The 23,248-nt window shown below is 43.1% G+C and overlaps 1 protein-coding gene across 2 annotated transcripts in view; it reads left to right on the top strand.

The window, feature by feature from the left end:
* Nucleotides 1-23,248, top strand: part of LOC125285415 (potassium voltage-gated channel subfamily KQT member 4) — a 72,496-nt gene that overhangs the window by 25,113 nt on the left and 24,135 nt on the right. For both annotated transcript variants that reach the window (XM_048229850.1, XM_048229851.1), the window contains exons 2-9: nucleotides 14,034-14,124; nucleotides 18,293-18,419; nucleotides 19,034-19,209; nucleotides 20,279-20,404; nucleotides 21,152-21,262; nucleotides 21,355-21,450; nucleotides 21,981-22,069; nucleotides 22,868-22,996. In XM_048229850.1, the coding sequence (XP_048085807.1) occupies nucleotides 14,034-14,124; nucleotides 18,293-18,419; nucleotides 19,034-19,209; nucleotides 20,279-20,404; nucleotides 21,152-21,262; nucleotides 21,355-21,450; nucleotides 21,981-22,069; nucleotides 22,868-22,996 (945 nt within the window). The remainder of the gene's footprint in view (nucleotides 1-14,033; nucleotides 14,125-18,292; nucleotides 18,420-19,033; nucleotides 19,210-20,278; nucleotides 20,405-21,151; nucleotides 21,263-21,354; nucleotides 21,451-21,980; nucleotides 22,070-22,867; nucleotides 22,997-23,248) is intronic.

Raw genomic sequence — 23,248 nt, 5'->3', positions numbered from 1 at the left:
CCCTCTCCTCGACAGGAGCATAACCATGGCTATCATACTGTAACCGCTCGACTTTATTAAATCCAGCATTCTTTTACTCGCCAGTGGGTTTACGATTCACAGCACATTAACAAATGCTGGTTGTTTTCTTTACTCACGTGAGGGGGCTGAGTATGGAAAGAGCACACTGCTGTTATGTAAAAGATTGCTCAATTCTACTACTTTTATATATATATATATATATATATATATAGTAGGGGTGTAACGGTTCATGTATTCGTATTGAACCGAAACGGTACGGGCGTCACGGTTCGGTGGATGAATTTACACGGAGAATACACGGTATAAAAATACATAAAACTCGTGTGCGGATTAATTAATGTCATGCACAACTAGAAAATGTAATTTCAAGGAAATTACCAGTGCATGAAAATATAAACATACTGTATATTAACATAAAATGCAAAACAAACTTTTATTTGATAACAGTTGGCAGAAGTCATAGTTGATAACAACTGACAGTTGAAATGGCTAAACAGTTAAATAGTTGAGTAGTTTAAATAGTTAAATTATTTAATAGTGAATTATTGTAGTGAGGACATTTATTTTGAAACAGTTGTGGGCAGAGGAAATAGTTGAACAGGATCTGTAGAGCCAGATTGTATGTTTAAAGCCTGAGAGAGTATATAGTTTAAAAGTTAAATATAGATAGTGTAATGGATGTTGATAGACAGAAAGTTGAATGGATGTTGATAGGCAGATTGTTTAATGGATGTTGATGGGATGAGTGAATGGTTTGAAGAGCATGAATGGATAGAAAGTTGGATGGAATGTGCCTTATATCCTTGTAGAATGGAGATACACAGAGAGAGTTGGCCTAATTGAGCAGAAAGCAGTTGATACAGGTGCAATCAGTTTAACTAGCTTTTTGATGGGACCTAGTTGAGCAGCTGGAAGTTGATACAGGTGCAAATCAAGTTAATTAGCCCATTATGATGTCATAGTCCCCATACAAAGTCTATGGGGGAAAATAAGCTTGTTTTTTTATTAATATCTCAAAAAGTATAAAGTTTACAAAAGTGAAAAATACATTCCTCAAGTCTCTTTTCAAGACCTACGTTACAAAGTTTGAACGAAGTTTCTACGTTAAATGGTTGAAGCTGAATTAGATGCAGAAATTTGGTGGGAAGAAGAAGAAGAAGAAGAAGAAGAAGAAGAAGAAGACTTCAGATAACAGAACAGGGCATTTTCATGCACTGTAATAATAATAATAAGAAGAAGACTTCGGATAACAGAACAGTGCATTTTCATGCACTGTAATTACTGTTAAGTAGCGAGAGTTACGGGAGTTCTTTAGTGACACCTAACGCTAATCTGTAGCCTCGCCTTAGTTCTGAAGCTCTGATTGGCGCCTATGTTTTTTTTTTTTGTCAGGTCGTCGGTCGAGTCCGTCAGTCATTAGCAGCACTAAGGTTAGACCCACAAGAGTTAGAGGATCCGCTGGTCTCTTTAAGATCGCAAGTTTGAGAACTTCAGTTACAGTAACGTTAGTAGGCTACAGGCGAAAGAGTGGTGGATAAGATGAAACTGTGTGTCGGCGTTGTTCAGCAGTTGTTGGGTATGTTAGTGGAAAAAATGCTACACATATTCGAAGCCATCACCCAGATGATGTAGGCTACCAATCACCGAAACGAGGGGAAAAAACTTCCCCTGCGCATCAGCAGCCTTTGGATACACATACAAAAAGGGCCAAAACCTATGGCTTAAATTAAATGATTTCGTAATGACAGAAAGCTATGCAAATCGCGTGGTAATTACCTTTATGTTGGGGTAACTTGTAACTTCTCACATGAGGAGCTGGTAGTGTTAAGTGCATAGACAGTAAAATAAAGTGACAACGCTAACCAGGCTAATAAACAAACCATTCTACGGTGAGTTAAAGGAGAATTCCGGTGTGATATTGACCTAAAGTGTGTTGAAACATGATATCGAGTGTGAAAGTATGTCTCATAGCCCATCTCGGCTTGTCCCCTGCACTCCAAAATCTGGCGCTAGTTAGCCGATGCTACCAACAGCTTTTTCAATGGTGGTGCTTCGGCATCGGGCTAGCCATGCAAATAAATCACTGTTTTACACCATTTACGAGGCTCAATGTATCTCCACACTTCATTGGTAGACTTCCGAGGGCCCTGACATTTAAAAACGAGACATTGAGAACTTTGAAAAGCACTGGTAGTTTACTTACGAGACGATTTATACAGACAGTATCTTCCACGGTTTAGCGTTTGCAGCCATCTTGAATTTAGTCACGATAAGTCGAAAGGCCGAGTAAGAATGAACAGGTATGATAGGATCAGATTCCAAAAATAATTCAGTGGAAATGCATGGATTCCAGTTTCTTCCAGTAGCAGCAACTGGAATTCATGCATTTCCACGGAATTATTTTTGGAATCTGATCCCTTATCGTAAAACCAGGGCTCCGAACCGGTTCAAGGAACGAAAACGAAAAACGAAAACGAACGGAATTTTACGGAATTTTACGAGGAGCGGAAACAGAAACGAAAACAAAATGGTCTTCAACTGTTCCGGAACAGAAACGTTATTCTGAAATCCACAAAACCGGTTAATAACGTTTTTTTTCGTTCTCTATATATTTTATAAAATTTCACAAAAGCATATCCTATGTCAGGGAGACTATTTCGGTTGTGCTAAAAACAAGCCCGCATCTACACTGATAATGTGAGCTAACAAGCCGCTATGTAGCCAACTACTGTAGGCGAACAGCCTAATAATTTGATTTCTGCAGTTTGAAAAAAAACAAAAAACGAATAAATGGACCTTTGGTCCAAATGTGTATATTTTGTCTTGCTGTTGTAATGTAACCTATCCGTCTGCCACTTCGGATCTTAGGCCAGCTCGCAGCGTAGGCTACTGAAAATGATTTGGAAATTGTTTGTAGCCTATGCGTAATAGCCTATTTTGCCTGTCCACGCCTTGTCGTTTTAAAGTCGGGATTTGAAATGTTGCGCAATTATAGCCTATTCTATGTAGAAGAGTTGAACGGGAAATTTGAGATAGGCCTTGTCAGTAACAGACAGGTTCGTTTATAAACAGGGTTGGAATTATAGCGCAAGCCTTTGAAGATCTCCATATGGATAAAACTTAGGCTACAACCAGGTAAGGAGTTTAGCACGTATCCAGAAATATTTTTGATAAGAAATTATTTATAGGCATAGGTTAGGCCTATAGTAAGTCTGTAGGCTATGGGATGGATAGCCCATCTGAATGTTTTTGGATGCCGCCTGTGATTTATTATTTTTGGGCATAGCTACGGTATAGGCTAAATCAAGGGGAAATAATGAGTATGTCTATTCTAAGTCCACAAAAATAGACTTGATAGGCCCGCCAAACACTGCCGGAACTTTAAGAACGAACGATATTTTGCGTTCCGAACCGGTTCAGGACCGATATGTTGGTGGCGGAACGCATGCAAGAACGAAAACGTTAAACATAGGCCTACCTGAACCGTTCGGAACGGAACGTTTGAAAAATAATTTCGTTTTCAAGCCCTGCGTAAAACAGTGATTTACTTGCATGGCTAGCCCGATGCCAAAGCACCACCATTGAAAAAGCTGTTGGTAGCATCGGCTAACTAGCGCCAGATTTTGGAGTGCAGGGGACAAGCCGAGATGGGCTATGAGACATACGTTCACACTCGGTATCATGTTTCAACACACTTTAGGTTAATATCACACCGGAATTCTCCTTTAACGTCAAAGGGCAAAGTCACGTGACTTCTAGTTGTAGTCTGTTTATGAAATGAAAAGAACAATTTCATTTTTTTTAAAAAGGCAAAATAGTGTGATATTTTCACAGTTAGTAGGCTAGATTATTGCTTTACACACTATGAAAAATATTGAGGCAAATTGTAGACCCTTCCATATACAACTAAACACAGATGTTGAAGGTCTTGCTTAAGTGGATTTTTAAAAATCATTTTTCTATGTAATTTGCACTTTCAGAAATAAGAGATGATGTAGGCCTATTTTCAGTTTTATAGCTGATTGTCTTATTTTGTTTACAAGTTACAGATGGAGTCTGGGTACTTATTGTACGGTTTAGCCTACATCTTACACACTTCAGGCTGTTGCAGATAGCTCAGGGAAGAGACTGTATGACACTAGGTGGTACAGCCTGAGACATGTACAAAAAAAATGCTTTATGCATTTTTGTTTTGCTTTTCCCTCCATTGTACCGAACTCGTACCGAACCGTGATGTCCGAACCGAGGTATGAACCGAACCGTGACTTCTGTGTACCGTTACACCCCTAATATATAGTCTACATTACTGTGCTTTTAAAATAAACATGATTGCCACATAAATGCTAATGGTCCCTCCATCAGTGGCCTCTCTCTTGCCGTCTTGTCGTCACTGACCGATATCTGCGGAGAGATGTCACTGCGAGCGCACAGCCACTGAAAAGGAATGTGGGAAGGAAGGCTTGGCCAAGGCCCGTCTCCGTAAATCACTCCGTGAATCCATGAGGTCCATGAATCAGACTGATATGGGGAGCCCCACAGACCAGGCCCATGGCCAAATTAAATATGTGGCGCTGCATTACAGTGCCCTAATCCAAACTGTTTTTACATACTCACAGGAGGACCTTCCAACAAGTGTCGTTGTTCATTTTTAAATTGCTCGCTGGGTCCTGTTCGACCCACATCATTTTGGATGGGCGTTTGCTGTCGGAGGTACGTAAGGATTGCTGGCAGCCGTTTGATTGCTTAGTACTGTGTTTTTTAAAGGCCCATTCAAACACTCACACACTCTCTCACACACACACACACTCTCTCTCTCTCTCTCTCTCTCACACACACACAAACACACTCGAACACTCACACTCCATGAAAGCCTATACTCTATTGTAAGCAGTAGTGGGTCCCTCTGAACATCAGTTACAATGGTGGCCCTTCTCCCTACCATGCTCTCTCTCTCTCTTTCCTCTTTCTCTCTCTCTCTCTCTCTCTCTCACACACACATACACACACTCACAGCCACACACCCCAGGTTTGCTGGCAGTCGTTTGGTTGATTTTGTGATCATACATAATACAAAGTGTTTCCTGTTTAAAAGCATCATACCCCCCCCCCCCCACACACAGGAAGTGTAACAACAAAGTCCACTCTATTCATTTCATACCTACACTAATATTCCTTAGACATCGCCCCTCCTGCATTGATACTTACAATTTTAATTTGGTTAGACTTTAATGTCAATTGACTCATCATTAAAGTTCATTTGAAGTTACAGTGAAGAAGATGCATTAAATGTGTGCGTGTGTGTGTGTCCTTGTGTGTGTATGTCAGCCTCAGTCTTGTGGAGTGTTTTGCTGGACATTCAGATGGTCTGTTGGTCTTAGCGTGTTGGCATGGACGTGCCAGATTGTCTGACACAGTCCAGCAGCTGGGCTCAGCCTGCCCGGAACAATGGCTCACAGTTTAGCATGCATCATCCCCACTCTGACACGCATGCACACTAGCTGGAGCACATCACAGCCCAGGCGTCATGACACTGAATATATATTATATATATATTATATTATACTGAATGCACTGTATAGCAGACCTTTCAAGAGGTAGAATAATGTGTGTGTGTGTGTGTGTGTGTGTGTGTGTGTGTGTGTGTGTGTGTTTTCTGTGTGTGTGTGTGTGTGTTTCTGTGAGTGTGTGTGTGTGTGTGTTTCTGTGAGTGTGTGTGTTTGTGCTGCCATTTTGTGTGTTTGTAAAGAACACATGGATTGGCATGGTACTCGAGGGCCTGGTTTATAAGTGTTAACTGCATTCATCATTCATAAGACACAAGAAGGGAGTGAAGTGTTTATTGGCACTGTGTCTGTACAGTATATGTTGTCCAAGACGTATGGACAAGCCCACTGTGCTTCAGTAAATCAGACTTTGTGTCATAACGTTTATTTTACTGGCCAAGTTGCTTAGTAAAGGAATAAAGAAAACACATGAGAAAGTACAAAACTTCTGCCGTTAGAGGACTTTATGTCATCACATCATAACAGTATTTCATCAGCCACAACAAGGGAGCAGTCAGGAGATGGCATAAGGTAACACTATCGCAAGAAGCATTGGAAGTGGAATGTTTTCACTTTGGAGACAGACAAATGTATTAGCAATTAGTGTTCCCATAATGCCAAATAGAAGCATATATCTTTGATGGGAATTGTGAGAGTAAATAAAAAATAAGAGCATTTCCCACACACAAACACAAACACACACACACACAAACACATACACTCACACACACGCACACTCCCTTCTCATCCATTTCAGAAAGAGTCATGAGTCAGTGCTTTTATTTTTTCCTTCTGAGGTTACCAAAGTTGCTAAAGTACACGGCTGGTTCCTTTTGGCTGACAGAGGAGAAAAAAGGCACTTCTTGTTTATTTGTTAGCACGTGTGTATGTGCGTGCATGTGTGGACATGCAAGTGTGTGTGTGTGTGTGTGTGTGTGTGTGTGTGTAAAGAGTTGACAGTCCCTGGTAGACATCTATCAGCAGGGATTAGGAGTGCTGGCATGTACCTGGGCAAATTTTGCTGGTAGGTGCTAAATGAGGATACAGATGCTATTTATAATGCCATTCTTCAGTTACCACCTTTCTCCTCTGCTCCAAAACTCATCTCTGTTTCTTTCTCCCTTCCCCCCCTCTCTCTCTCTCTCTCTTTCTCATGCATCTTCTCACTATCTCCTTTCATATTCTATTTCCCTCTTTTTCTATAGAGCCCTTAACGTTACTCCTTCGTCTTCTCTCTCTCCTAACATCCACCTTGCCCACAGAGGTATCCATTCTGCTGCACCACCTGCCTCTTTACTTAGCTCTTAAGGTGGTGTGTGTGTGTGTGTGTGAGAGAGAGAGAGAGAGAGAGAGAGACAGAGTGACAGGTTTACACAGAGAGACTGTGTAAGACTGTGTTTGTGTGTATGTGAAAATGTGCTTGTTGGCTCCCATTGTGTGTATAGAACACAGGTCAATGCTGCTTTAGCACGTTCATTCAGAGCTGCATTGATCTGTTCTGGCACCACATTCCACACACAAACACACACACACTCACAGACACACTCCACACCTGCTCGTTCCATACAGGGAGTCCCTGGAGACTCAGCACATTGCCATCGCTCACCTGCAGCCTCCTCTCCTCCGTCGGTTTCCTTCTCTTCATCCCCCTCTCCCTCTCTCTCTCTTTCTCTCTCTCTCAGTTGCTCTCACTGTCTTCCTCTCTCCCTAATGAAGATCAACCCCTCCGTTGGATTTCATCCATTAAATGACATTTTCCAACCCGTCTTTTCCCTCCCCTCATTACTGTCTGTCTCCCTCCTCTCCTTGTCTTTCTGTCTCACTCTCTCTCTCATTCTCTCCCTCTTTCCCTGTCTTCTCACCCTCCCGTCCACCCTGCTGTGTGTCTGATGTCGACTCCATCATCCTGGGCCGATTCAATCAGAGGTGCTGGCTCTCACTGGGCAGCGAGATGGCCTGTGGAGGAATGTAGTTGGGGGGCGTGTGTGTGTGTGCGTGTGTGTGTGGTGTGTGCGAGCGTGTGTGTGTGTGTGTGTGTGTGTGTGTGTGTGTGTGCGCGTGTGTGTGCGAGCGTGGGTGTGAGTGTGTGTGCACGAGTGTGTGAATGTGTGTGTGTTTGTGTGCGTGTGTGTGTGTGTGTGTGTGTGTGTGTGTGTGTGTGTGTGTGTGTGTGTGTGTGATGGCACACTCTCCTTCATCTGTATCAACCATCAAGTGACTGTTAATGAAGTTTTTACATTAAATGGATGAATGGAAAGAGGACCAACATTCTCTGGTGGAATCACTTTTGAATTATTTTGCCTTTATTTTTGTGAAGTTTAGACAGGTTAAGATGCTGCTGAACTATATGTACTAGGATACTGTAGATGACAGCCCTACATATACTCAAACTGCTATTCATGAAAAGAATTCATTCATGAAGAAAAATGACTGACTTCCTGCACATGTCTCCAGAGAAGATCATATATTCCTTTTGTGGTTAAATGCCTCATCTCCAAAACACCCTGACACAACCCATCTCATTTGGTAAAACACTCGAACACACAGACTTTTTACTGGAGAATATTCCATTTCACTCAGACCTTTGCTAATAATAACTAGCGAAGGGTTTGTGTTTTGAGCCCTGTTGGTCGTAGCGGTAGTCCTCAGAACCCTACTGACCACTAGATTGGGCCTGAGTCATGTGGAGAAAGGGACTGGGTTCCGCAGCGCGCACTACAGGCGAGTTACATCACACGTCTGTGTGTTTTCAAGCAGCGTGCCAGAGAGTGACCTCATGTTTGCCCATCCGCGTGCACCAGTAGAAAGCTTAAATAAGCGGAGATAAAATAAACTCTTTGCGGCGATTCACTTTCCGCTTGGAGCGGCGAGGGATTAGTGAAATGCACAAGCTGTGACAGTTGGGCCACCGTTAGATCCATCAATACAGTTTCTCAAAGTTATGGCCTTTGATTATTCCTGGATGCAGTCCTTGTTCCCTTACTAAATCAGCAAATGGATTTTTTTTAAAGTTATTGTTTAAGAGAGGGGTGTCAGGCAATATGAGGGGTCTTCAGCTTGCGGAGGGCTGCTGTTGGCACAGGCACGGCTGGGCACCCGAGGGCATCATAAGTCTCAGACGTGCAGCTGAGGTCAACACCGCCACTGTCTTTTCCTGGAAAAAGAGTGGGTGTGTATACTGAAGCGAGGAGGCCGTGTCTAGTGATGGGTAGCAATTCCAAGCTTTACACACACAAACTGTATACAAAGAGTAATTGTGGTAATCTGCAGTAACAATCATGGCTGAAGGCATCAATCCTACATCAGATTATATTCTTCGCACAGCAGGCCAAAACAGGGTGGTCAGGAACCTGAAACAAAGAGGCACGTTACTCTGAAGGACTTTATTTTTAGGGATAACCCAGCTCACCGTTAGCACACTTAGATGGAAAGTTTATAGACGCTTTACAGAATCCTTTCGGAAAACGATTAGAAGACCTTTCTTTGAAAACAGCAGACATTTATCTAAATAAGGGTGTTGTGTAAAGCCATTTATATAGTTAATTCAATCACATGGAAATCTAATTGAGAACAACAGATGATTGTCAGAACTCAGTAATTTGAAATGTATTAAATTGTACATTGTTTTGCTTTAACCTCCAATGTGGTCAATTTAATTAGATTTTTATTACATCAAAGTTACGCAAAATGAAATATAATGATGACAAGAATATTCACCTCACTAATTATGGCATCAAAAATCCTTGATTACTCCACTTCAACCCTCTCTACATTGTGTATAACCAAGGAATTCAATATGTTTTGTCCATAAAACCACCTATTTGTATTTGTTGCAGCATACAAACTAACAAATCACATGACAACACATTGCAATATTCATGTGCATGTATAACATTCTAATAAAGGTATCATAAAAGCTTTACAACAGAGAGGCCTTTCTGGTAATTCCAAGAAAGCGGTCACCTGGTATGTGGCAGGCCTAAACATGAGGACAGCTACTGTAGTAGTCGAGTGGGTATTTAGTGGGTATTTAGGGCACCTTTAAGGCACCTAACCCCTCACTGCTCCCCGAGCGCTGCTGTTGTTGCAGGCAGCTCACTGCGCCGGGATTAGTGTGTGCTTCACCTCACCGCAAATGCAGAGACCAAATTTCCCACACGGGATCAAAAGAGTATACTATATACTTATACTTAGTTGTTGTTAGCATCTTGCCACTTCCCAAAAGCTTTTCATATGACCTCTTGAGACACCCAGCATTCTGCTGAGGCCCAGGATTTAATTTCTGCCGTCCCCCCACCCCTCCCCTTTTTCATTCTCTTTCCTTTTAATTGACAGTTTTTCCTGAAATAGGGAACTCTGGGCTGACGAAAAAGCGGCCGCTCAGCTGAAATGCGATGCGCTGCACATGCTCTCTGCATGCTCTTGGATGTCGTCCGTTTTACCCACTTCATCAGTTTTCTGAGGGGCAGGCTGAGAGGAGACTGGGCAGATGCTGACCCCCCTCTGCCCCACCCCACTCTGTTCCTGTGTTTGCACAGGGATGCTGAGGTATCAGTGCCAGGACTGGCCGGGGGGGAAAGTTTGGTTTTCCTCTGCAGGGTTATGTTCGGGGATGACTTTACACAGGCCATCAAAGCCCCTCAAATGCAGACTATGCACCATAGAGAGGGAAAAATTATGCCTCTGTGTGGGTGTGTGTGTGTGGGCGTGAGAGTGCGTATATGCATGTGTGTGTGTTTTTGTGTGTTTTTTTGTGTGTGTGTGTGTGTCTGTGTCTGTGTGTGTGTCTGTGTGTGTGTCTGTGTATGTGTGTGTGAACATACCCCTATTTGTTATGAAATGCTGGGAAGATATAACCTCTCAACCTCATATGTGAAAGCTGGCCAATTCTGTTGGGGTGAAAAGAAGCAATTAGTGAAAAGCCTTAATTGCACTAAAATACACTAATTATCTTCTTCCCCTCAAGCTATGAGGATTCTTCTCTCACAAATCTAATGTGCCTCCCCATTTTAGCTGACATTGTATATTTATTGCACATTACACTGGTTCCTCCTTTCCTTTGGCAAAATGAACGAAATGACTGAATGAACTCTGTTGTTTTGAAAATATGAACTGAATACCTCTGTCATAAAAAAAAACACACTTACAACAGAGAGACATTGAGAAAGTGGTTTTAGGCTAATCAATCCTCAACATTTATATCCAGGAAGGAATTAGACCTTGTCCCCTGCCAAACATGGCTTTCACACGAGAGTCTTTCTTCAGAATGCTAATAAATCCACCGCTAAGCTAAATCTCCATCTGGGAACCTGGGGCCAAGTAAACCAACCAGAATTCAGAAGAGCAGACCAGCTAAAGGATTGGCCCTGGGAAGTGGCACAGGAATCACACACACACACACACGCACGCACACGCACACACACACAAACATTTACACACAAATGCAGTTTGGGGCCAGAATTGCATGGTGACTGTTTGTGTTTGTGACTGTTTGTGCTTCATTCCTAGACAGTCTGAGCTGTTTCCACACACTTCCTGTTGCCAGCTCATAACTGCGGTTTTAGTGTCAGAATCTGTCTGTGCCAGTGTCCAAATGTGGCGCTATGCCTTATGAGCCAATTATCCGAGCTTTTAGACATATGACATGGGCTGTGTAATTACTTAACATATGTATAGACTTACTTTGTTGTTTTGGGTGACTGAATTTGGTCTGGGGTTTGCCTCAAACTAAATGAAGGCATTAATTGCAGAGCAGTCCACGGACACTTAAACTGAATATGAGAAAAGAGCGGAAAATAAATAAAATAACAACACAGAAAAACATATAAATGCAGTTAATTTTAATTGGCTTATTTTGACAGGGCTGGTAGGTTGGTAGTAAGTGACACGACTGGGTGACGTTCCATGCCGTCCTTTGCTGTTTAATTACAAGGGCACTTGTTTTGCAAGTGCACTGTTTGTGTATTATAGTATGGAGTATGTGACTTATTAAATCTGTTTTCCACTGTGTGGGTAAAGCCGATATGAAACATGCGGTTCCCTTCTGAATGTTATGAGACCACAAGAGGGCAACCCTTGGAGCACACATGCTTCCCACAGCCCCTTCGCTGTGTTTGATGACTGTAATTAATACATAGATGTCCTTTTTGTAGACCAGTGGAGATTTTGTGGTGGGGAGAGAGGGGCACAACCTGGTGACATTGATAGAGAAGTTAAATATAAACTTTGTATATAGAACTATAAAAGAACCAAAGGGCTTAACATGGGGAAGGTGCCGTGCTCAACTCAGCAACTCACTTGAGCTTACTGAATCCGTGCTGTGCTTTCCGTCAGCCACGACCCTTGGGAAACGACTGCAGAGATCTGTGATGAACAGAATGTAGTGATTACGTGAAGGGTGTGGGGATGAGAGTTGATCAGACTGTGTCACTGTTGACTGCTGAACATGCACTGAAGTAAAGAGTAGCACACGACCATTTGGTTACATGAAAGCCTATTCTGAATATGTGTTTCTATGCTCGGACATATCCAAAATGTCAATGACCAAACCAAACAATAACTCAAATGAATCCTGAAATCATGCATTACCAATGCAGAATACAATGACATAGTACAGTTGGCTGGCTGCGGTCGCAAAAGCACCGTATGTCGTACCTAGTATCTGTAACTGTCCTACATTCGCTGCCAGTAGCCTGAATGCCAAGCCAAATAACCAAAGCAACCAAAACAAAATCATCAACCTTTGTGCGCAAAAAATAGCGTCACTAAAAGTAATCTTTGTGAGCGTTTTTCTGGGGTTATCAAGCAGACACCTTCCTTCATTGATGTTTCGATGATCTAGTTTCCTGTCAAACGTTTTGAACTGTCCGCTTCTCATGTCTGGCTGGCTGTGTTATAAATCGAACCTCCGCTGGACTTCTCTCATTTCAAAATGTAATACTTCCACCTCTCTATCTCAGCCTCCATCTCTGCAGCCTTCCGTTTCTGCTCACTCGGTCTGGAGTGGTGAAGAGGTTTACAGCTAAATCACTTTAGTTTGTTTTTTCAAACCCACAAAAGTACTGTTAAAAATATCTCTGTAGGAGTATGTGTGTTTGTGCATTTAAGTATAAGTATATATACTCTTTTGATCCCATGAGGGAAATTTGGTCTCTGCATTTATCCCAAACTGTGAATTAGTGAAACACTCAGCGCACAGTGAACACACAGTGAGGTGAAGCACACACTAATCCCGGCGCAGTGAGCTGCCTGCATCAACTGCAGCGCTCAGGGAGCAGTGAGGGGTTAGGTGCCTTGCTCAAGGGCACTTCAGCCGTGCCTACTGGTCGGGGTCCTGAACCGGCAACCCTCTGGTTACAAGTCCGAAGCGCTAACCAGTAGGCCACGGCTGCCCCACCATTTATGTCTGTGTGTGTGAGTAGAGTGTGTGTATGTGTAGTTGAAACATGATTGGTAAAGATGTGTATACTCAAATCAGCTTATACACTACGCTAAAATTGCTTACACTGTCGGGCTGGACTGTTTGGAGTTTTAATCTCAGATTTTGAAGGGTTAGGGGGGATAGCTGATACTGTCCTCAGCAACAGCTGCTGTTGTCAGGCTAGACTCCAACTAAACATGCTCGCAAATGGAGAAAGGGGAAGGGAGCTCAGGCAAGCTGGAGCTCAAGGCTCGAGTTTGAGGCTCAAGGCTTGAGTTTTTGTCCCACACAAGCCTCACTCAGCTGGACACACCTGGCGAGGGCCTTCCCCGCCTCTCCGAGTCTCCCTGACATCTCAGGCTCGGATTCCCTCCAAAGGATCTGTGCCGTTCCCAGAGACTGGCCTAGTATCCGATCTCATCCCCTCGATTTTCCAAAACGGCATGCTGTGCATTCTCAGGGACAGGAGCCACGAGAATCTCCCATTAGCTGCAACTGATGCGGACGCCAGAGCAGATTACCGATGGCGGTGGCATTATCAGTGTTCCACCAGTGGAAAGAGTCATTATTATGGCTTTGTTGTCATCTCAGACAGCACGGTGAACTTTGTGAGGGTCCCCTGTGGCGGTTACAAAGTGTGTGTGTTTGTGTGTGTTTGTGTGTGTCTGTGTGTGTCTGTGTGTGTGTGTGCTCTTGCAGAACTGTGTGCTCTGTCCCTGTCTTTGTTCGGTTTTGTTCTATTACAAAGACACTCTCTTGATGCCAGTATCAAGTGAAGAGTTCCAGGGAAATTACAAAAGATTGTATTTTATTTTTGCTTTTTTTTTTGTGGAAAAAATATTAGACCCCCCTCCTCTAGTCTAGACTGTATTACCCTCATGTGGAAGTGTCTCCAGTCTGATGTGTGCAGTATTAATGAGTATTGCTGGGACTGCAAAATCCCACTAATGTTTTGTGTTTATTAGTGTAACTGACCTGTATTTTTTGTCTGTCTGTGTGTGTGTGTCTGTGTCTGTGTGTGTGTGCGCATGTCTGTGTTTGCGTTTCAGTTTCCTGCTGGTCTTCAGCTGTCTGGTGCTGTCTGTGTTCTCCACCATCCCTGACCATCAGAAATTTGCCAACGAGGGCCTCTTCATCCTGGTAAGGGCACCACTGTGTCTCAACCCAACCAGCTGCCCTCCCTCCCTCCCTCCTCTCACACATCTCCACTCCACTCTGTTCTGCCTACTGATAATACTTATGCACAACTATATAAACACGCAATTACAAAAGTCATACGAACACTTGAGATTTGTTTGCACTCACTACCTGCCTTCCCCTGTATTTACACTTGTGGCCGTGTTTCGCTGGGCAAGTCACGTGTAGGAGCTGCTAGGAGCAAGCTGGAGTGTGCTGACTTACACACTACGAAGAGTCAAACATCTTTAAAGGAACCGGTCCATTTCTGTTTGACTAAAGGACGCTGCTGGTACACTATATACAGTCAGCAGGCATTTATTACCTCCATGAGGCTCCACACCTGTCAGATAGATATTAGGAGTCTGTAGCCCAGTAAAGTCTCATATATCTCTCATATTGTCTCGTATATTATGTGGACATCATTAGGGCTGGGCCCATGAGCTGGACTTTTGTTTAGCATTTAGCTGCAGCTTCAGTGGTGCCTCAGTGTTTTTAGCTCTCTCAGAGAGTGTATGTGTGTGTGTGTATGTGTTTATCTGTTTATCTGTGTATTTCTGATATTTGTTTCTGTACAGTATGTGTGTGTGTGTGTGTGTGTGTGTGTGTGTATGTGAGGGCTTATGCATGGGCCTCCTCCTCGTCTCTCTCTCTCCCTGTCACACTCACGCTCCCTCTCCATCGTCCTGTGGTCATGGAGGATCTTCGTTATTGACCATGTGGTGTGACGACTCTGGCTAATTCTTCCCCCAGACACATTAGTGTGTTTTACTCAAATCCTTTCTCAGCCCCAGAGGCTTAGCACCACAGGTAAACACCAGGTTCACGGGATGGGGAGTGCACTGCAGCATTACCTGTCTTACACCATCATCATTTTTTAACCTAACAGTAATTGATTTGTAACTGAACCTATGCTGAGAAGCCATTTCCACTTCCTCAAAGGCAGTTGATGAGTGGACTCAAAGGTGCTTAACTACACAGAGTTGAACCAACTGTTCCTTAAGTAATGGACTAGCTCATTGTGACGTGTGATGTTTATCTTAAAGGGAAACTTGGCAGGATTTCCGCCTCTGCTGGAGAAATTGTGCATTATGCTATTTCAAACTGTGGAAAAAGGTAACGATAAAGCACATGGATTTGTTTACAAGCTAGCAAAACGGTTAGCATAAGTTTGGCAGACAATGTGGATGTTACAAGGTAAGAAACACGATTTAAAACGAGTTTCTTGTTTCTCACTTCTCTTTCCGGGACGGTAGTCGCAATGTTGCAAGGTTGGTTTTCCGCCTGGGGACGCTAGGTGCAGCGGGAAAAGTCACCATTTTCACCGGAACAGGTCAATTAACCATCCAAATGATTTCTAAACGGGTTTATTACGTTAAAATAGTTGCCAAGTTACCCTTTAAGTGGAACTCTATTATTTCACAATTTCTTTTTTTCCCCAGAAACCCTTTTAGACACGTTAAGCCCTCTGATTTATTTATCGAGCTGGATTTATAATGAAGGGTGCATTCCTGTTGTATGTTTTTTTTTATTACACTCTGGCCTACTAGTGGCCTTTGGGGATAAAAACGTCACATGTCACAGCCATGGCCAAGACATAAGTGCCTTTTGGATGCTCTCTTCAACAATCTGGATCCTATTAGCCTCAGCAGACAGATTTATGTTTGTTTTTAGAAAGTACACTTTTTTTCATTCGCAGAAACTTGTGAACTGTGAATATCCACTTATAAAAGTAGATATTTTATGTTATGCAGTGTGCTATTATTTTTAGTTAAAAAAAAACATATTAATACCACAGGGCTCTACACTAACATTTTTTTCCAGGAGCACTTGTGCGCCCAAGTTAAAAAATTTAGGAGCACAGACAAAAATTTGGGCGCACAGTCAGTTCTGTACTTAACTTACACATAATCTAACATTACACTGCAGCTAACAGTTAAACATGCCAGTGCACCAATTCTTGAATATTAAGAATGACTGACAACATTTAGGCTACAGGACACAGGATTTTAAAGATCAGTACCTATTTTATTTTCAGTCTGTTCCATTTTCCTACATTTTGTTAATGTAAAATAATATAATACATTGCCATATTTGCATTTAGCCTGTATATCAAGTATCCTGCCAAATGTAGGCTAATTTATTTATTTGTGAATCCATCTGTAGCTAATCCAAATATGCCCATGGTGACCTATCTGACTGCATACTGCCTAATACTACTACTAAAACAGTCAATTTTCTCTTCCACAAAACCCAACATAGGCTAATCAAGGATATATATAATACTTTTATTTTTTATTTGAAATATCTGCATTGATGGGGGCAGTAGGCAAACGTTAGACCTACTTTCGTTTTGCACTTCAGCTTGTATTCGGTGTAAACAAACAAGCATGCGTGGAAGCCTGGAGTTGTCAGAAGCGTTCTACCTTTGAATAAAATAGGAGTATTATGGGAGGCTACTTTTGTGCCTGTTCGCTACAGCTATATTTTGCATATTGCAGCCAATACGTCAACTGGGCTAAAAGGCATGTTAGGTTACCTTTCCTTCTCTCACTGCATTCTCAGAATCTCATCCTGTTCCTCCTATATCCGATGACTTCGGTGGATAGAACAACTAATTTCTTCAATCTTTGCATCTTGGCTGGCTAGTCTAACTTTCCGCTTTTTCTGCACGCTCTTGGATTTGATAGAAGCGACTACTAGCGAGTCACAACGCGAAACTGCTAACGTTGATGGGAGGTGTAGTTTTTATGCTGCATTCGCGACGTGATTCTATGGTTTGCATCAGTAATGTTTCTCGATGTTGCGGTGTATTTTGTAGACAAACATTGACATGGTTAGAAGTCATTTGCACCAGTGCGCCTAAATATTTTTTTGCACTCGCACGCCATCATTTTTACTCGCATGTGCGAGTGAAATGGGCGCACTGTAGAGCCCTGTACCATATTAACTGCCCCCGTGTATAAACCGCGGCTAATACTTGGGAATTTACGGGTAAGTAATTTGATAATTGTAGTATTATTTTGCGGAAATGGTTTCCTTGAAGATCTGAGTTTTCCTCAGATCTTTGTAAATATCTTTTGGTCCTGGGAATTGGTAACACTGGCCCCTTATGACAAAAACCTGAGTGTATGAATCCCACCTGCAAGCTCAATCATTCTAATAATGATAATAATAATACATTTATTTATAGCGTACTTATGAAGTATAGCACAAAATGCTTTACACACAAATAATTACAATGACACAGCAGAATAGAATAATGGGGGGTGGGGGTGGGTCTATTTTGGTGTAAAAGCATGGCAATAAAAGTATGTTTTTAACTGTGATTTAAAACTCCAGACATCCAGGCATTTCTAATATCCTGTGGGAGACTGCTCCACAGTATGGATGCCACTACTGCAAATGGCCTGAACACCAGAGAGAGATGAGTTCTCTGTGCACCTACACCAGTAGGTCCCAGTGCACTGACATACCAGCCTTATCTGATCTGGGTCAAGTAAAAGTAGTCATAAACATCAGCACACTGAGAGCAATTTGAATTACTCTGTAACTCCCGTTACAGACACTGGTTAGCCATTGGATGCATTGTGGAGACCACATCCGAGGGGGAGTTCATATAAGAGGGTCTGAGTAAGCAAGTTTCAAAGGTGACTGTACGTTTTTGCAGACTCGTTGCATTAGACATCGGTTACTACAAATGGAACAATGCTCTTGTAATGCATCATCTTCAGTACAGCGTTGTTTCTCACAAGTCCCATACATCCTGTTATTTTTGTTCTCTGTCTCTTCAAGTCTGTTAAGCTTATGTTGTGACTGTGTTGTTGTACTGGGAGTTTTATGGTGTGTTAGAGGATCTTTTGGTTTTAGCTCTTGTGGAAGATGAAATTTGGTCTCTCTTTTTTGATTCTTAAGCTTATCTCTAAAAAAAGTGCCATAAATGAAATAATTTGAGAATTATTTGAAGTCCCATACATTCTCAGATAGAATGTTTCTGTGTTTAGCCTGTGGAATCAAAGTGTCTTCCCCATACTAGCTCCACACACCCTTGTCCCCCCATGTGTAGCTAAACATGGCCATGGCGCTGAGATGGTAATGCAAGCCCTGCGTGTGTGCGTGTGTGACCCTGCAGGAGTTTGTGATGATCGTGGTGTTTGGGCTGGAGTACTTCGTCAGGGTGTGGGCGGCGGGATGCTGCTGTCGCTATCGAGGGTGGCAGGGCAGGCTAAGGTTTGCCAGGAAGCCCTTCTGTGTCATAGGTAAGTGTCTGTCTGTCTGTGTGTGTGTGTGTGTGTGTGTGTGTGTGTGTGTGTGTGTGTGTGTGCGTGCGTACGTGTGTGTGTGTTTTCAAGAACTAAAATGAGACGGAGTGTAGGTGTGAGGTGTGACTGTAAGTCTGGAGGCAGCCCATAATTTCCCCATTTCCTCCTCCACTGTTTAGGCTTTGTTGTGATGATGTATATTTGGGCCAACTGACTTATTTCCACTCTCTCTGTCTCTCTCTCAGCCTCTGTCTCTCTCTGCCCTACTCACTCACCCTGTAACAGCACCTTTTTTGTACTTAGTAAATGCTCTGTCTGTATGTAGAAATGTGCTCAGTGTGGAATTCACAATGTATAATGTGTTTCTTAGCTATAGTAATGAGTGTATCATAAACTTATGTATATGTATATGTGTGCCTCTTTCTAATATAACCTTTATCTGTAAGAGCATATTAAGACTCATGTGGGAATGTGTTTAGTGCGAATAGTACCCTGCTAGTATGGAACTGTATGTAATGTGTGCTGTGCGTGTGTAGTATGTACTTTGTGTGTTGTGTGTGTAGTACTTTGTGTGTTGTGTATGTAGTACATAATGCGTGCTGTCTGCTCAGACTTCATCGTGTTTGTGGCGTCGGTGGCGGTGATTGCGGCGGGCACGCAGGGCAACATCTTCGCCACGTCGGCGCTGAGGAGCATGCGCTTCCTGCAGATCCTCCGCATGGTGCGCATGGACCGCCGGGGAGGCACCTGGAAACTACTGGGCTCTGTCGTCTACGCACACAGCAAGGTGCACACACACATCCTCGCACACACACACACACACACACACACACACACACACACACACATCCTCGCACACACACACACACACACACACACACACACACACACACACACACACACACACACAAACACACAGCAGTTGATATACAGCACACACACACACACACACACACACACACACACACATACACACACATCCTCGCACACACACACACACACACACATCCTCGCACACACACACACACACACACACACAAACACACACACACACACACACACACACATACACACACACACACACACACACACACACACACACACACACACACACAGACACACACACACACACACCACACAAACACACAGCAGTTGATATACAGCACACACACACACACACACACACACACACACACACACACATACACACACACACACACACCACACAAACACACAGCAGTTGATATACAGCACACACACACACACACACACACACACACACACACACACACACACACACACGCATCCACATAGTCACATGCATACTTGCATGGTTCTCTCCACTGGAGTGATTGAGTAGATTTTACTCAGTTGTGTTCCAGCCTAATCTGTCTCTCTTAGAGATTCCAGTAGTGAGTGGAGTCTGTGTGTCCTTCATCTTGTCCGAGTCTCTGAGGTGCACTCATACAAATGTGTGTCATCATGACTCATGACACTCATCAGAACGCCACTGAGAAGGGGGACACCACAGGGTCACCACTGTCCAGTTTAATTATATACTGTACAGCCTCATCACTGCCAAACCCTCAGCTGTGGACCAGAGCCTGATCCACTATATCCCTCTACCTCGCTCTCTTCCTGTCTGTCTTTCCATCTCTCTCTCTTTCTCTCTCTCTCTCTCTCTGTGTCTCCCCCTCTCTCTCTGTCTCCCTCTCTCTCTTGTGCTCTCTCTCTCTCTCTCTATCTCTCTCTGTCTCCCTCTCTCTCATTTGCTCTCTCTCTCTCTATCTCTCTCTGTCTCTCTCTCTATCTCTCTCTCTCTGTCTCCCCCTCTCTCTCGTGCTCTCTCTCCTCAGGAGCTGATCACTGCCTGGTACATCGGTTTCCTGGTGCTGATCTTTGCCTCCTTCCTGGTCTACTTGGCAGAGAAGGACATCAACAGTGATTTCTCCACCTATGCAGACTCCCTCTGGTGGGGAACGGTCAGTAGCAGTAGCAGAAAAACTTTCCCCAAGGCTTCACCCCATAAAACCGCTGGTTAGCATCACATTAAATGAGACATGACGAAGACCCACAGCATGCCCCCACAAGGAACTTGGAAAGTCCTCCGTGTTGCAAAAAACCCACTGTGTTTTTCAACATGTGTTGTGGTTCTCAACATTTTCTGTGCTGTAGATATGAACTTATAACCTTCTTTGTAGCACTGAATTCATTCTGTTGTGTGACACAAAACCTAAATGTGACATTTTACATTAATGATGAAACAAGGTCATGCCACATTTAGTAAAAACCTAAACTTAGTGTAACTCAGTAGAATGAATGCCTTATTTTACAAACATGTCATCTGTTTTCAGTTAAATTAAAGCTGCAGTTGGCAAGTCTGTAAAAATATTGAATGTTTACAACTCTCATGCCCCTCCCCCACTACCACTGAGCACCCTCTCATCGAGTTTGTGCTCGTCAGTGCGCACCAGACTGCACCAGACTGTGATTGATAGTCAGATCTCACACAGCCCTGCTCTGATTGGACCAGAAGAACCGGGAGCTGTGGATTTTTGCAAAACAAATAATAGGCTCTAGGTGGAGGTAGAAGTGCAGGTTTTTTTTTCTAAAACCGGCTTATTTATGTTGTTCTGTCGGAGCATAGTGTCGGTTTCAGTGAATATGATCAAAAAAATCTTGCCAACTGCAGCTTTAAATGTTGTGCTGTTATCTGTGTGCTCCTACAGATCACCCTCACCACCATCGGGTACGGTGATAAGACCCCTCGCACATGGCAGGGACGCCTGCTCGCCGCTGGTTTCGCTCTCCTCGGAGTGTCCTTCTTCGCTCTGCCTGCTGTAAGTCTGCTTCCCATTGGCCTTCGTCTCTGTCAGTTTCCCCTCATCACCAATCACAGTTCAGCTCATTGTGCTGTGGTGGTTCACCGTAGGGGATCCTGGGGTCAGGGTTTGCCCTGAAGGTGCAGGAACAGCACAGACAGAAGCACTTTGAGAAGAGACGCACACCTGCAGCTAACCTCATACAGGTAACTCTGATGCAAAATACTAATGTAGTATTTCTTACTGTTTCTCTGTACAAGCCAATAAGGTAAAATTGTGTACCTTACCTTACCTTATTGGCTTGTACAGAGAAACAGTAAGAAATAGTAATACAGTAAGCCTAATGAACCTCTTCAAAATACTAATGCAGTATGTTTAGGCAGGGTCCAGAACCCTATTGATGGTTATGGTTATGGATACGCTTTTGTGTTATGGATAAGCAATATACAAAATACAAAACAATATAATACTTAAATTATTTAACAGGGAACCAATTAAAATGTTGGTCAGACTACAATGAGGAGAATAGCAATAATAAACAACAATGTCAATTCAATCAATAGCCTAATACGCTCTTCTGTAGAGCCTTTATGAGTTCCTATTTTAGCACAAGGCATCAAAGACACAATAAAATATTTTCTTCCCTAACAAGTAGGTTTGATTGCAGTTGTGTATGTACGTAAGTGTGTGTTTATGTGTATGTGTGTGTGTGTGCCACTTTCCCTCTTCCTTCCAGGCTGCATGGCGTCTCTACTCAACAGATGCCCAGCGTTCTTACCTCACAGCCACCTGGTACTTCTATGACAGCATGCTGCCCTCATTCAGGTACGTAGCCCAGCTGGTGAGCTCCATCGCTGGACTGATCCCTTCTGCTATGTGCCCCCTGCCCCAGTCATTGCTTCCCCCATCCATTCATGTCTACTGAGGGGAGAAAGATACTAGAAGTATGTTGTTAGAAGTGACTGATTAGGACTGAGAATCGTGATCTAAGCAAATGCCGATGTTTTCCTGACATATCGTCAATAGAAAGTGTTAACACTTTGCATCGTGGTGTGTTGTACAGTATATCTAACCTATTACTTCAGAATTTCTGGATTTTAGGAGGCTTTTATATATTTTTTCACACAGTCCAGATGCACACATTCATGGACACACACAAAAGTACACTCATGGACACACACACACACACACACACACACACACACACACACACACCTCAGTTCATGAACATGTAATTATTCAGCCTATTTGATTTTTTAGTTTAATCAATGTTCCTCTTTTTTGCAAAGTTTGAACCTTTCATTTGACTAATTATGATTTATTTTGTAAAGGTGGGGATGTATACTGTCAAAAAAGCAGAACTGATAAAATACTTCAAACAGGACACTTCTGATCAGTGGTAATTGGTCAACTGCTGACATTTGACCAATATGAGACAATGTGAGACAAATTAAATTACTTGACTCAAAACCTCAAAATACTGAGATACATCCCCAACTTTTCAAAATCACACTGTTGTACTTGTTTTGACCTAATTAATTTTTTCTTGATTTTTGTCATTATTTATCTTTTGCCTTTATTTTGTTTGTGTGGGTTGTTTGTTATTGTTTGTTTGTGGCTCAGGGAGCTGACGCTCCTGTTCAGTCACCTTCAGAGGCAGCAGCGTAGCACCAAGAAGGTTCTGCCCGCCTCGTACAACACACTGCTGTCCGGCCTCCGGCCCTACAGCTCCCCCTATCTGTCGGGGGACAGGTACGCACCCCACTGCTGCTACCGCACTCCAGCTCTCCTGTACAGGAGCCCCTGACACCAACACACACACACACACACACACACACACACACACACACACATTCATCTGATCTGTACAACCACACACACACACTCACACACAAACACACACAGATGCACACACATTCATCTCTACAGACACGGACACAAACACACACACACACATTTATCTGTACAACCACGGACACACACACACACACACACACACACACT

The sequence above is a fragment of the Alosa alosa genome, chromosome 20 (genome assembly GCF_017589495.1).
Source record: "Alosa alosa isolate M-15738 ecotype Scorff River chromosome 20, AALO_Geno_1.1, whole genome shotgun sequence".
NCBI classification, from domain to species: domain Eukaryota; kingdom Metazoa; phylum Chordata; class Actinopteri; order Clupeiformes; family Clupeidae; genus Alosa; species Alosa alosa.
Note: the sequence above shows the minus strand (reverse complement) of the source record. Positions and strands in the feature narration are given on the sequence as shown.